A 16,367-nucleotide genomic window follows, 5' to 3' on the forward strand; every position below is an offset into this window, starting at 1 on the left:
ACTTTCTGCTTCTGGGAACAAAAGAAAAACAGTACCACAAATATTTAGAATTGTCAAGAGATTCAGAAATAATATATGCCATGAATAACAACAGACCTGAATAGAAAATGAGATGTCTGGTTGATAAACACTGATAGCAGAATAATAATGTATGCCCTTAAAGGCTAAGGTCTTTAAACAGTTGGTATACACTTCATTTTATTAAAATGTGTTTGTTCTCTTGATATTTGATTTTTCTTTCTTTGTTGAGAAAGAAGCCATGTAGAGAACCAGATGCATTTACTAAATGATTACCTTCAGGCCCAAACTCACAAGTGGTTGCATAATTAGTTATTGCATTAAGAATTTATAATCCTAAGGAAATGCTGAATTTTTGCAACTGACTCAGACCTACTTCTTTTAAAATGGTCCGTGGTACATCAGCTACGAGTTGTTTACAAATGGAATCCCGGATGCTCCAACTTTTGACACAATTCCGTATAAAATAATACCTTTGAAAGTCATTAGATGAAAGTATGAAGGTAGGTTCCACTTATATAAAGACGCAAATATTCACTATAAATAAGCCACCAAGAGATAATCACAGCTAATATGTGGTATAACCACCTGCCTTTTGTCTATGCATTTATGTATTTTTAAATGGCATTAGACTCTTCAGTCTCTTGTTATATACACCAGTGTTGCATAGTTTCTTATGAAACTGAATTTTCTCATACATTCCTCATGTAATTTTTCTATGCATATCTCATGTATGTTTGTGAATTATAAATGCATGCATAAGTCCATGCTTTCGTAACCCCCACCCTGGTGAAAATCAGAGCTGCTAAGTATCTCAGATACCTTCCCTTTGGACCCTGTTTCCCACTCAACAGATACAATTTGAACCGGCTTGTGTGTGTGTGTGTGTGTGTGTGTGTGTGTGTGTGTGTGTGTGTAGTGCTGGGGATTTAACCCAGGGATATTCTACCTCTGAGCTAAACCCCCAGCCCAATTTTTTATTCTTTATTTTGAAACAAGGTCTCACTAAGTTGCAGAGGTAAACCTGTGTTTTTAATAGCATAGAGTTTAATTTTGCCTGTCTTTGAACTTTATATAGATGAAATCACATTTTTTGTGTGTTTGTGGCTTTTTTTCTCAGTGTCATGTTCATAGGTGTTATCCATATTGTTGTGTGGGACTGTGTTATATAGCTAAACCCATATTTTATATTTGATCCTGTGAACATACCACTCTTTATTTGCCCATTTTACTGTTGATGGGTATTTGGGTTGTTATCCTTTGGCTCCAGCCCATGGCACTCTTGGTGAACATGTGTGTGCTTTCCTGTTGTGTATTGAGCCAAATATCTTAAACATACTGCTAGGATTTCCAAGAAAGCTCACACCAATTTTAGTAGCACTAATTTTTGTAAGTAAGCAAATATAAAATAATTTTAAACTGTATCACAGATCTTAAACACCATGCATTTTAGTGGCCACAAATGGACCATATTCTACATAACTAAACTGCAGTCAATTGTTGGCACTCTAGAAAGATAGACTTTCCTCTTCCAGACTCACATCTCCAATAGAAAACTATTCTGTTCTGAAATAGCCATCTTGTGAAAGTATATTATTTTTTTATGTCAATAGGGTCCTATTTACCAACTACAGTCACTTTTCTGTGATTAGATCAGGTAATGTGGCTGAACCTAGGACTGTACTTCTGTAGATTTTTTTCTAAAAAGTAAATATTAATTATATCATTAATAAGATAAATGGAAACCTATTCTCCTCCAAATACTTATTGTGCAATATTTAGCTGCCAAATTCCTTGGGCGGGAGTGGGGATAGGGTAATATTTACCTGTTAAGACACTCTGAATAAGATCTTCTGTTTTGGCAGGTGCCTTCACAGAACCTGAAGCAGAGAGACAAAATAAGGAGCCTCCTTTAACTTTACATTTCATTTTTTATGTTAGGAAAAAAAATAGTTTGGCCTGTGGCTCTGAAGTCTTTATATCGAGAATGAAAAATTGTGGTACAGAACTCCGAATAACAAAATTATTCCAAAACATGTCTGCATTTTGTAACTTTGAGACAAACCCAATTAGTGTGAAATTACATAGACGCTCCATCTATAAGGAGAGCAAGGCCATCCCTTTCCTTCCATCAAAATGACAAATTCAGTTTAGGCGATGCTAGTGCCATCTTTGGGCAAAAATCAGGAATGACAAGTGGTTTTTAAAATCAGTTGCTGAGCAGGCGGTAGTAATAATGGTTGCAGACAATTCATCCTTGGATGCCAAGATCAGAGGGCGAAAGATTAAGAAAAAATAGGATTTTTTTTTTTAATTCTCAAAGTGTCTCCCCTGAGATATCTCAATTTTATTTGATTGCAATATTGGGGAATGAACCCAGGGGCTTGTACCTGATAGTAATAGTAAATGCTCTACCATTGAGCTATATCCCCAGCTCTCCCCCTGAAATACCTAAGAAGGGAAAATCATAGCTTTCCATGGAGAAGCCACCTTAACCAAGTGCCCCATGTCATCAGCAAGTGACTGGACAAATTGACATCATGTACGCCTGATATGACATGTCACTGCCCCTTACCTAGTGCCTCCCCCAAATGCAGAACCTCAGTCAGTCATCAGAAAACATATAGGCAAACCACATCAAAGAGCATGCTTGCAAAATAACTAGCAAGAATCGCTCAAACACCAAGGCTATTAAAAACAGGGGAAACTGAGGGACTGCCAGAGATTAAGGAGACATCACAAGTTAAGCCCTGCGTGGGCATCGAGAACAAACAAAGGACATCAGTGGAAAGCTGGGAGGGTCAAATAGGGCTTCGGGTCAGCTCTGTGTACCCAGACATTGTTAACTTCCTGGTTTTGCAATGAGTACCATGATCTTACCAGATGCTGATGTCTGGGGAAGAGGAGACTTCTTGTCATGTATTTTGTGCCATTTAAAAAATGTTTTCTGTTAGACAGACTGCTCTAAAATATCAAATTTAAAGAGCCAAATGCTAAATTCTCTTTTACTCTCAGAAGCACAAGACTAGATTTTTTTACATATTTAAATGGCTTGTTTCTGTTTTAGAAGCACTCAGAATGTTTGTACTTGGTATATAATAATTTTTATTGGAAAATATTAGTTCTTCTTTGTGATCAGTCATCTTACTATTACTGATCTCAACAACCTTTATAAAGCACAGTTTCAGGTCATGCATGTTTGATGAAAACTAAATAGAATTTTTTTTGTTAAATGTTACCCCCTTCCTCTTGAGAAAGACCCTTCCACTCCAAATAATAGATGTGAATGTTGTCACTACAATGCTATAGTATGGTAAGGAAGAAAGAGAACAGACACAAGATTCATCTACATGGAAGGAAATTCTTTTCCCCTTTATATTTTATTTTATTTTATTTTATTTTATTTTATTTTATTTTTGCAGTACTGGGGATGGAATCCAGAGGCATTCGACCTCCGAGCTATACCCCCAGTTCTATTTTTTATTCTTTATTTTGAAACAGGGTCTCACCGAGTTGCAAAGGGCCTCACTAAGTAACATCCGAGGCTGTCCACAAACCGAGATCCTTGGGTCTCAGCTTCCCAAATGCTGGGATTACAAGTGTGTGCTACCATGCCCAGATCCTTTATTTATTTTATTAGCCAATTCTATAAAAATGTTATCAGGTGAATACTATTCATCAGCACTGTGTGAGGTGCAAGGGAAGAATAAAAATAAAGCCTATTGAGGACACCCACCATCTACTGTAAGGTTAGGACAGACTCACAAGAGATAACTGCATTAACCACTGTAAGATTAAGGGCTGGGCATGGTGGTGCATGCTTGTAATCCCCGCGCTTGGGAGGCGGAGACAGGAGGCCAGCCGCACTGGCTTAAGAGACCCTGTTTCCAAATAAAAAGCATAAAATAGATCTGGGAGTGTCCGGAGGTAGAAGGGTTTCCAAGAATCCCAGTACCACCAAAAAATAAAATATAAATAAACCACTGTAAGATTAAATGTCAAAATGGGCTGCAGAGTTATCGAAAGATTTTCTGGGAAAGAAGATATGAATGTAGCTTTGGTTGAAGTACAGAACTTAAAAACTAGAATTCTTTAGTCCTACTGGGAAATGCACCCATTCTGGCTTCAGGTTTTTTCTGGTTCCCTGGCCTTTAGGAAGTATTTTATCACCTCAAAACTGCAGGCTATTCATCTACAGAATAGGAACAATAACATTACCTGCCTTGCCTGTGGGTAAGACAGACTGACCCATGTAAGGGTACAGCACATGGTAGATACTCAACATTACTGTAAAGTAAGGTGGAGGAAGATGTAAGGAGGTTTGGGCAGAGATGATGCCGTAGGACCAAGAAGACGCTTATCGAGCATAGTCGTTTATAAACTGCATGAAGAACTCCTCACAAACCTGGCCACCAGATGGGTCTGACTCCACCATCAAGTAAAGATGCAGGAAAATTGGGATGTTCTAAGTTGCTTGCAGACCCTATGAGTCCCTTGGGATGCAATAATTCATCCATGCATCCATCCATCCCACAGTCCACTCTGTTTTCCTCCCTTGATACTTCAGCTAGCTGAATGGCACTGCCTCCTTCTGTGGCATGCATAGGCTGGAGCTCAGCTCCTTCTCTGCAGCTCTCTCTCTCCCCATTGCTTACCTGGGGCGGGCTGGCTGTGCAGAGCCTGGGGTGGTGGTTTTGGTGCCAGGGATGCAGTGTGATTCACCCCATTTTCTGCTGGGGTTGTCCTGGTTTCACTTGGAGTCTCTGATGGTGTTTCCCCAGGTTCAGCCTGAAATCACAAACACCCTTTCAGTTTCCACTTTTCATATTGTTTATGTATTGCCTTCCTAGAACAACAGGGCTACATGTTATAGTGTTTTCACAACTCATTTGGAATCTGAAATACTAGATTTTAAGCTATCTGGAAAGAGAATTAAATGCAGCCCAGTGTTGAATCAAAATTGTGGATTGAATGTATTAAAGGCCTCAAATTTTATTCCAATTTCTTCTTGCCCTTAGGTATTTATTTATAAATATGTAAAATAAAACATTCACGCTGTCTTTGGACCTGACCATTTGACTTGCTTTCCTCAAATAAGAAAGCAACAAACTTGATGCAGGCAGGGATCATAAGAAGCTCGTAAATTTTTCTGCTCTTTCTCAAACTTTCATTGTAGAGATGTGGATGAGAGGTGTTCCCAAAGGTATCTGAGCCATCTTGGCCAGGAAGGCCAAACTATCCAACTCCTGCAGTCTGAATGCACTTCAGTGAGCTAGAGAAGCAGCAGAGCTAAGTCTGGTTTAGGTCAGCAATACTGCCCTGTTGAACAAATGACAAGTACTGGGAGAAGTACTAGTAGTTCATAGTCTAAGTCACTTAAATGGAGGAATTATTTGCTTGACAATAAGTAACTAATTGACGTGATGGATATGAACCCTGATTTTGGAGCTAGACCTGCCTGGGTTCAAATTCTGGTCCTTCTACTTACTAGCAGTGGGATTTGGGCAAACCACTTGACTCTCAGGGTCTCTGTTTTTTCATTAACATAGATGAGGATATGAATGTTCTGGGAATCATAATATTACCCATATTGGAAGGTTATTTAGGGAGTCAAATAGAGTAATATTTGAAAAGTCCTTAGAAATACCTACTGGCATAGTTAAAATATGTGTGTTAGTAGGAGAGAGTGCCCACAGAGGAGGAAGTTGCTGCTTAGTCTCAGTCTATTGCTGCCCAGGTTTGGAGAAAAACTGGAAAACTAGAGCCGGGTGTGGTGGCGTATGCTTGTAATCCCTGCGCTTGGGAGGTGGAGACAGGAGGATCATGCAGGTTTGAAGCTAGCCGCGGTGGTGTAAGAGACCCTGTTTCAAAACTATAAAATAGGTCTGGGAGTGTAGCCCGGAGGTAGAAGGGCTTCCAGGAACCCCAGTACCACCAAAAAAAAAAAAAAAAAAAAAAAAGAAAGAAAGAAAAACTGGAAAACTAAATTTTTATGTAAACTCGCAAAATTTCACATCACCAAGCGTCTAATCAAAGCACACCTTCAGGCCATATTAGGTCCAGAAGCTGCCAGTCTGAACCCTCTGCTCAGAGGAACAGAGTATGCTTGGAATTCTGACATGGTGTCAGGGTGAGCAACACACCCTTAGCTACCTCTGAAGGGACAGTGGTGGGAAGGACCCAGCTTGTCTGCACCTCACCATTTTCCACCTGCCCATCTGGCAGTATTGTATTGTTGCCAGTCTCAAGATTTTGGCTTCATTCACAACTCTTAAAGGGACATCCATTTATTTAATTAATGAGTTGACAAACATCTGATTATAAATCCCTGTATTATTTTTGGCTGTGCAAAAATTAAAATTAAATATTTTGCCTTAAAAAGAAAAAGGTGGAAAGAAGAGGATAGGTAAAGAGGATATTAAGTGCTCAACTCAGGAATTTGGGGTTCTGGTGTGGTCTGATTTTTGTAAGGGACTTAATATAACATTCTAGAAAAAAAATGTTATAAACTAGTTAGTGAAAAATATATGATGACAAATAAATCAGGATGACATTTACAAGTTTTTTTTTAAGTTGACTACATTTACCTAATGGTGACTGATAAAGATGGAGCTATGGATCATTGTGTGCAGGGACACTCTTAAAGAGTACACCGGCTCACTCTCAGCCAGCCAGGCAGGCCACACTCAGCACCATTATGAAGCAAAGAAATTGGAGGTACCACTGAAAGTTTTTTTTTTTTTTTTTTTTTTTTTTGGTACTGGGGGTGGAAGCCAGGGGCTTTTCTACTCCCAGACCTATTTTATACTTTATTTGGAAGCAGGGTCTCACTAAGTTGCTGAGAGCCTCACTCAGTAGCTGAGGCTGGCTTTGAACCTGTGCGATCCTCCTGTCTCAGCCTCCCAAGCGTGGGGATTACAAGAGTGCACCACCACGCCTGGCTGAAAGTTCTTTTTAAGGACTTTTTTAAGAGTCATGTAACTTGCCAGAGGTCACACACAAAATAGCACAGCTGTGTGTGTGTGTGTGTGTGTGTGTGTGTGTGTGTGTGTGTGTTATTGGAAATTGTACCCAGTATGTTCTACTTCTGAATTTATACCCTAGGCCCTGTATATATTTTTATTTTGAAACAGTCTAGCTAACCTACAATTTTGCCTGTCTCACCCTCCCCCAAGTACTGGGTTACAGGTGTACCCACCAAGCCCAACTAAAACTATGTGTTGCTGTCTAAATTCTAAATTTTTTACAGTATCAGGGCACTCTGTATTCTATGATAATACCAGCTTAATGGAACAGAATAGTAATGTAACTTGTTGCTGCTATACAGAGATACATAAATGGGAACATAATTCTCGAAGAGCTTACTTTGTTGCACTAAAAGGCACTCATAGAAAAATTAAACAATTTAATAAAATGGTTGACCTCAGCTGGAAAATTTTAAAAAGTACCCATAACAAGATAATACTATAACTTCTATATGACAAAATAATTCCCACCATACAAATATATATAAATTAAAATTAAAAATACAGATTCCTTTTCCATTCAAAAGAATGTGCAAATATTCAATTTTATGAATTTGAATAAAATAAGCACAAAATCCTTTTTTATAGTGCTAGGAATTATGATAAAAAATCAAGGGATCCAGAAATATATTCTATTAATATAACTGAAAATTTCTTAGGACTCAATAAAACAAATTTCAGAGAAATTGCGTTCAGAAGCTGGGGCTTTAGTTGCCTGACTTGATTTTCCTCTTTTCTTTAGCAAAAGCTCAGCGTGAACCACAGCAGAAGTAATCTTCTGCCCTCTAGTGGCAAAATCATATTATCACAATATATTTTTCTTTGAAACATGGTAAAAGTGGCTTTGAAAAATTAATGAAGAGAATTTATATATTTCCTAGACTGAAAATGAGCAGAAGTGTCTCGAAAACATAGTACAAACGAGTCAGTAAGATTATTACACAAAAGGCCGTTTTTATTAGTTTTATGGAAGCCATATGATAGGCCAATTACAAAGATTTCCACCTGGGCACTGAATACGTATGTGGCTCTGATGATGAGGCAGGTGTGGATGGGGATTTGAAGAACTCAATGGAGTGGTTAACATGATAAGTAAGATTTCTTTCAAATGCCAGATGGACGAGTGAGTTATTAGGGGCCTTTAATGAAGCTGAGTCATCTAAACAGTGCAGTCCCTTCCAGGTAGCTGGTTAGGACACCAGATGGGTAAGGGGACAATCTCATCAGTTTTCCGGACTATTATGGGAGAGACTCATAATTTCATTCTGCAGATGTGGGCAGTGCTGTGGTCTTGTTTGAATCAACCTTTCCCTTAAGAAGGAGCTTCTGCAAACATGTGAACAATTTGTACCTTAAAACTGTACTAGCTGAATAAAATTAGATAACACATCCATTTTACATTCTGAGAAAACAGAGAATCATCCCTAAAAACTGTGTTCGGACGCCTGTGTTCTCCAGGATTTAGGAGGGAGGTACACTAATGTTTGCAATTTACTATTAAATGCGTCAAAACCAAGACAAATTGGTAACTGGAGAGCTTTTTATGTGATGGGGATTTATTTTTAGGTAATAAAAGGAATGCAGCGGTATTTTAATTTTGGAGTCCACGTGATTGATAAATAGTTGTGTGTAATTCCATAATTCTTTCAATATTTATGTACATTACTATGAAGCTGAGTTAGAAGCAAAAGACAGCTTTAAGAAGCTGGATAAACTCACCTGTTGATTACAGTTTTGTTATAATTCTTTTTGTTTGTCTTTGTACTAGGGATTAAACTCGGAAGCATGCTACCAACGGAATCACACCCAAAGCCCTTTCGATTTTTATTTTGAGACAGGGAATCAATAAGTTGCCCAGGCTAGCCAGAAACTTGCCATCCTCCTGCTTTAGCCTCCTGAGTAGCTGGGATTACAGGCCTGGCAGTTTTTAAAAGCTTTTAAAGGTACCTCTAATCAAGTAAAATGATTGTGTGGTGGTTTTACAATTTATGCTCATGAAGTTCTTCTAGTAACTGGAATATGGATCCATCGGATTCTTAATAAGGAGTCATCAGCGTTCACACCTCGCTTTGTTGAGACATTAGTGAGAACGGCAAATCCATATGCAGATGTGCGACTTTTTATTAATGTCAGTATCTCTCTCTAGATTGTAATGTTAATGAGAACAATCGTTATTTCTAATCCATAATGATGTAATGCCCAGCATAGTGACTGACATATAGTTGGATTAAAAAACTTATCTTAAAGTAATAAATGAAAGAACAATCTACATTTAGTCTCCTGGTGGTGGATGATCGACGGATATACTTTTTTTTTTTGTGGTACTGAGGTTCCTGGAAGCCCTTCTGCCTCCGGGCTACACTCCTAGACCTATTTTATACTTTTTCTTATTTGGAAACAGGGTCTCCTAAGTCAGCGCAGCTGGCTTCGAACCTGCACGATCCTCCTGTCTCCGCCTCCCAAGCGCGGGGATTACAAGCGTGTGCCACCATGCCTGGTGACAGATATACTTTTAATGGCAAAATACTGAAACCAACAATGACCTAAATATTAAAATAAAATAATAAAAATATTTTATTTTATTATTATTATTATTATTATTATTATTATTATTATTATTTGCAGGTCTGGGGATGGAATCCAGGGGAATTCTGCCTCTGAGCTACACCCTCTGCCCTTTTATTATTATTTTTTATTTTTATTTTATTTTGACTTTTTTGTGTGTGTGGTACTAGGGATGGAACCCAGGGGCCTTCTACCTCTGGGCTATACTCTTAGACCTATTTTATTTTTTATTTGGAAACAGGGTCTCTTAAGCCAGCTGAAGCTGGCTTCGAACCTGCATGATCCTCCTGTCTCAGCCTCCCAAGAGCGGGGATTACAAACGTGCGCCATCACGCCTGGCTATTATTCTTTATTTTGAAGCAGGGTCTCACTGAGTTGCAGAGGGTCTCACTAAGTAGCTGAGGCTGTCCATGAATAGCGATCCTCCTGTCTCAGCCTTCCGAATGCTGGGATTACAAGCGTGAGCCACCACACCTGGCATAAAAATATTTTAAATGAAAAAATTAATGAACAGCAAGGATGCTGTTCTTTCTGTTGTCTGTAGAGAATCTGCAGTTGACATAATCGTAGCAGGTACTTAGAAAGCTATTAAGCTGGGTGTGGTGGCACATGCCTGTAATCCAAGTACCTGAAGAGTTGAGACAGAAGGATCACAGGTTCCAGGCCAGCCTAGGCAAAGCAGTGAGACCCTGTTTCAAAATACAAAATAAAATATGGCAGGGGAGTAGCTCAGAGTAGAACGCCCGGGGGTTCAACCTTGAGAACAAAAACCAAAATCAATACCAAAAACCAAAGAAGCTATGAAGAGTAGAAGAATGTAACTCTGCTATCTTATGTAAGCGCTATATATAGTTGTCCCCCTTACACCAGAGGACTGGTTCCAGGAACCCTTCAATAGCAAAATTCGCAGATGCTCAAGCCCCTTATATAAAATAGGTGTCATTTTTTCATATGACCTATGCATGTCCTTCTGCACACTTTAAATCTCCAGATTACTTGTAACACCTCATACAATGTAAAGGCTATGTAAATAGATTTTATACTGTATTGTTTAGGGAATGGTGACAAGAAAAAAATCTGCGCATGTTCAGTATAGATGCAATTTTTAAAAGTATTTTGAATCTGCAGCCGGTTGAATCCATGAATGTGGAACCCACAGATACAGAGGGCCACCTGTATATAAAATTCTTATCAGCCAGGCATGGCGGCACACATTTGTAATCCCAGCATTTGGGAAGCTAAAACAGAAGGATAGCGGTTCACAGACAGCCTCAACTACTTAGTGAGGTCCTTTGCAACTCGGTGAGACTCTGTTTCAAAATAAAGAATAAAAAATGGGGCTGGGGGTGTAGGCTGGAGGTAGAATGCCCCAGGGTTCCATCCCCAGTAACACACACACACACACACACACACACACACACACACACACACACACTATCAATTTTATTGGCAATTTTTTGATACAAGAATATGAAGGAAGAAATTCTTTGCAGCCAGAAAGAAATTATGGGTTCCATTTCTAAGGAAAAAGTAGTCTGACACCCTTGACAAATACTATAGGAGTGTATTTTTTTTTTCAAATTAAGACAAATCATTTTGCAAAGACTATGGCCAATAACTCATAGAGCAGATTCTGGGTAATTTCTGGGGAAGAGAATTTCTCCTGGAGCCCTTCCCTGGTTTCTGTGACTAAGCTGACATCTTGGAGCAGGCCAAATGTGGGTTTCACATGGAGAGAGCATATGTGTGAGACAGATGCAGGGCTCCAAAGCAGGGATTCTTCATGTGTGTGCGGTCCCTGGACTAACAGCTGAATTCTTGCAAACTGATGGAAATGGAAATTCCTGGGTCCGTGCAAATCTGCGGAATCAGAACCTCTGGGAATAGGGCTCGTCAATCCGAGCCATCAGCAGCCGTCTGTTGATGCTGATACATGCTGAAGTTTGAAATCCTTGCTACTCAAAACAGGGTCTGTGAGTCAGCAGCATTAGTATCATCTGGAAGTTTTTTAAAAATGCAGAATTTTGTAGCCTAGGCCAGACCTACTGAATTTGAACCTGTACTGTAACAAGATGCCCAGGTGATCTATACTATTGAATCTGGAATGGATTTCAATGTTCAAGTTTCTGACCTCACCCCTTTTGAGGCAAATGAACCCAGAACCCCTTCAGGTCATCCACAGAAATTTCAAGAATTTCTACTTCTTAAGAATTGCTAAGATGTGTAAACTCTGACGTGCTACAGAAAATCAAGTTCAAATACTGCATTTTGCATGGTTATTGTATAATATTTTCTAATCAATGTATTGAATTATTACTTTTTACCTTTACAAGCGTATATTAAAAATAGAAAACAGTTGTTCTCTCATATACCTGGAAGCACCCTTTTTTGCAAAAAAGTAAATTGCTTGCCAAGCAATTTTCAACCACGTGTCTTTTCCTAACACCATAAAAAGTTATTTCTAGCAAACCTGGCACTCAGGATTTTCTTTTCAAGGATGCATCGCTCTATTGCAGGAGCCTTGGGGAAAGGGGGACCTCACAATCGCTGGAGCAGGCAAGAAACCTTCAGGTGAAAATTGTGAGGTCATTGGGGGAAGGTCTGAGATACTGCGGTGACATGAAAGCCATTTGTTGACCCAGGTACAAACACTGCAGTGAGAAGCAAATATCACCTGGGCATCGAGGTATCTCAGGGGGTTGTGTGTGTGTGTGTGTGTGTGTGTGTGTGTGTGTGCTTGAATGAGCGAGTGTGGAGTTTGAACATGTGGTTTGGGGATATCCTTGGCATTTGACACAAGGTTTCTTTTCTGGGAGGGAGCCAGCTAGGGGCTTTAACTGGCTCTCTGAGAAGTGCCTAGTGTCTACTGTGGATACATTTACCATGAGGGAGAAGGTCAGAGGAAGACCAAGCACATGGAGGGAGGCATGCTAAAGACCCCAGCAGGAGGAGACTCAATCAAGCATATAGTGTTTGTATACAACCAGGAAGGCCTGGTGGGAAGTATTTGAATGAGACTTAGCAGGTGTGAAGATGATCTGGCATATCCTGGCTCCTTTGTGAGTTAGATATATTTGTGTTTCCTAAGTATGTTCTAAAATGAAAAGCTTAAGAAAACACTGGAGACTTCGGGAAGATGGCGACCGAGAAAAGCGGGGCTTAAGAGCCCTGCTAACAACCAATCTCTATTACCACAAAATCAGCGCCTTTCATAGCCAGAAAACACTATCACCAGAGAAACAAAAAAAATCACCAGGCTCCAGAGAGGAGGAGAACCCAGAATGGAGCTCAGAGTCACAGAGGAGATACGCCGGCCTCACGGCTGAGGACGCAGCAGCAGCGCCTTACTGCCAGCGGCAGTGGTGAGCTCACAGGATGGCTACAGCTACAGACCAACGAACTCAACAGCCCACCAGGCTCCAGAGAGGAGTGGCAGGCAGCGAGCCGAGGTGAGCCGCTGCGGAACAGCCCGGCGGGATTCGGCAGATTTTTCGGCACAGGGAGCATCTAAAGCTCCCAGTGGCTGCACTCAGCACATGCTTCAGGGACTCAGAGCGGAGCTCAAAACCAGAGAAGAAATATGCCAGCCTCACGGCCGAGGGCGTGGCAGCAGCGCCATATTGCCACCGGTGGCAGCAGCAGCAAATTCACCGAGTCCACTACAGCTCCATCTGCATATTCAACAACAGTGAGACAAATTGCAGGCCCCAGAGGAGAAATCCCAGTACTGACTCCCAGGGACTTGTCCCAGTGGGGGAGTGGCGGTGGCAGAGATATCACACCATAGGAGAACGCGCAACCTGGCATCCCTCCATGGTCTAAAGCATGACTCCCTGGGTCTGAGACTCTGCGATACAACCCAGTAAAGGAGTAGTGGGGACTGAGATACCACAGACTCGAGACCCAGAGCACCATAAGTGAAGTCGTAGTGACCCAAGGGAAGAACCCAGAGAAGGCACAAACTTCCGAAATCATGGGAAAGAGGAATAACAATGGAGCAATGAATGCCCACAACCTCACAACATCAGAACCCGATAAAACAGAAATCCAGAGATTTCTAGAAGATCAAATCAGGAAAATAACTGTAGAAATAATAGAGGTGTTTCAAAAAGAATTCAGAGAGAGCCAAAAAGAGATAAAGGATAAAATTAATGAAGTAAAGGCCTCACTTCAAAGTACAAACAACCGATTAGACCACATGGAGAATAGAATCTCGCTCTTAGAAGATGAGCAATCCAAAAATGAATGCATGTTTCTAATCTAGAAAAAAATATCCGACAGCAGGAATCTGACATTGAAGAAATATGGGCCCATTTTAAGAGAGCTAACCTAAGAATAATTGGAATAGAGGAGGGAAAAGAAGGTGAAACCAAAGGGATCAACAATATCTTCAAGGAAGTAATAACAGAAAAATTTCCAAACGTAGAGCAAGAGGTTGATACACAGGTCCAGGAAACTTATAGAACTCCCTTTAGACAGGATCAGAGAAGAGGATCCCCACGCCACATAATTGTCAAAATGACCAATGTGGAAGCCAAGCAGAGAATCTTAAAGGCAACAAAAACAAAGGGCCAAGTGACATTCAGAGGCAAACCAATTAGAATCACTCCAGACTTCCCAAACCAAGTCATGAGATCCAGAAGGGCTTGGAGTAACATATTCCAAACTCTGAAAGAAAACAACTTCCCAGCCAAAAATTTCCTACCCAGCAAAACTTTCTATCAAATTAGATGGAGAAATAAGAAGCTTCCATGACAAACAGAAACTGAAGGAATTTATGTCTTCAAAACCAGCACTAGAGAAAATACTCAAAGAGATTAACTACAAAGAAGAAATAGGTAACACACACCAGAACCAGAGAAACAAGATTTTCCATGCAACAGACAACTAAGATTAGTTATCTGTGGAGATTCATTATTTATGTTAGTCTTATACCTATCTCTAAATTGTATTGTTTGCTTTTATTGTTGTTAATTTTTAGGATTTCTAGTTGGAATATTAATATACCTTCAGATATAGCATTTGGAAATATTTTATCCAATTCTATCAGTAGCTTTTAACTTTGTTTACATTGTCTTTGGATATACAATATTTTTTTTTTTTTAGGGAGTTTGTTTACCCTTCTGTTGCCTGTGCCATTAAAATCATATCCAAGAAATCACTGCCAATTTCAAAGCTGTGACGTTTTATGACCCAGATTTTCTTCTAAAAGTTTATAGTCTTAAGATTTATATTTAGGTCTTTTATCTATTTTGAGTTAATATTTGTATATGGGATTAGGTAAGGGTCCAATTTTATTCTTTTTCATGTAATTATTATTTTTCAACAATATTTAGTTAAAAGATTATTATTTCCTCCACCAAATGTTCGTGGAAACCTTGTCAAAAATAACTTGACAATATATGGAAGAATGTATCTCTAGGCTTTTATTTAACTCCAATGGTTTATATATCTGCCTTTATAACAGTACTACACTGTTTCAATTATTGTAGTTTTATATGGTTTGAAATCAGAAAATATATATCTTCTAGCTTTGTTCTTTTTCGAGATCGTTTTGTGTATCTAGAGTCCATATTCCATATTAGGATAGATTTTTTCTGAAAAATAAATATATAAATATATGATAGTTTCACCATAAAAAAAGGAAAAAAATATTCTCTGGTAAGAAAGAAAGCAAAAAGAAATATTGAAATGTTATCTTTAAGTTATTAAAAGCTTGGTATCAGACAAATGAAACTGTTATGTGAGATTATCATTTTTAATTTTGGATAAACTGCTATAATACTAGATGTCAACCACTAAGCCAAGCATGGGAAGGAGGGATGGGGAGGGAATGGGGTGGGGATAGGGTAGGGGCTTACTGGGCGAGGTGTGCATGTATGTCTACAAAAGTTTTTTTGTATCCCACTATGATGTATGAATACAGTGCATCAATAAAAAATTTAAAAAAAAGAAAATACTTTACCAATCTGATGTCCTCTAATCAAAAATTAATAGTAGCTTTTAAGGTTTATATTTATGTACTCCTAAATTGTATTATGGTCATCTCCAAGAAAAGGTAATTAAAGAGTTATACTAGATGATAAGAGTTAAGACCAGGATATGTAAAAAATAAATGCCTGGTCAAAAATGGATTAAAAATTCTGCCAGCACCTTAAAAATGGCCGTTTACATTTCTGCTGCAGGCAGGCCTGAAGCTCGAGTGGTCCCATTTTGAGCATGAGATGTATGATAACTCTCTTCCAGAACAATCTAACACGGGGCAACTGGTCTTTTAAGACCCTATCTCTCCTGTTCTCAGTGGCTCAGGGTCCAAAGCAAGAGCTTCCAAAACTGATAAGCCTCCAGTCTCAAATACTGACTATACCTTGTGCTTCTCAAGATGGGAGGGACAATCAGTGTTTTGAGGCAATGATTCTGGCTGCAGCAAAGCTGGTCCTTTAAGAGGCTAGATAATGTCTGCAGTAGCAGGTGCCTGAGCAAATGTCTGGTGGTATTGTGGAGGACTGTCACTTGAGACTTTACCAGACCACTGGCCTGAAATTTCCACTCTAGTACACCTGGCGATCCCTTTCACCCTGGCATTTCAAACCCAAGTGAGTCATTAGACCCCCGCATTTATGTTAATTCAATCAATATTTCAAAGTGGATTACAAAACTATGGAATATGTACACAATGGAATTTTACTCAGCCATCAAAAAAACCTCAATGACATCATTTTCAGGAAATGGATGGAACTGGAGGACATTATGCTAAGT

At 39.4% G+C, this 16,367-nt stretch overlaps 1 protein-coding gene across 2 annotated transcripts in view; it reads right to left on the reverse strand.

Annotated features, from left to right (window-relative positions):
* PLCB1 (phospholipase C beta 1) overlaps positions 1 to 16,367 on the reverse strand; it is a gene marked incomplete at both ends in the record, with an annotated part of 756,028 nt that overhangs the window by 136,154 nt on the left and 603,507 nt on the right. For both annotated transcript variants that reach the window (XM_080716836.1, XM_080716837.1), the window contains 2 exons: positions 1,845 to 1,898; positions 4,674 to 4,806. In XM_080716836.1, coding sequence (XP_080572962.1) covers positions 1,845 to 1,898; positions 4,674 to 4,806 — 187 coding nt within the window. The remainder of the gene's footprint in view (positions 1 to 1,844; positions 1,899 to 4,673; positions 4,807 to 16,367) is intronic.

The sequence above is a fragment of the Muscardinus avellanarius genome, assembly GCF_963383645.1.
Source record: "Muscardinus avellanarius genome assembly, chromosome: 19".
NCBI classification, from domain to species: Eukaryota; Metazoa; Chordata; class Mammalia; order Rodentia; family Gliridae; genus Muscardinus; species Muscardinus avellanarius.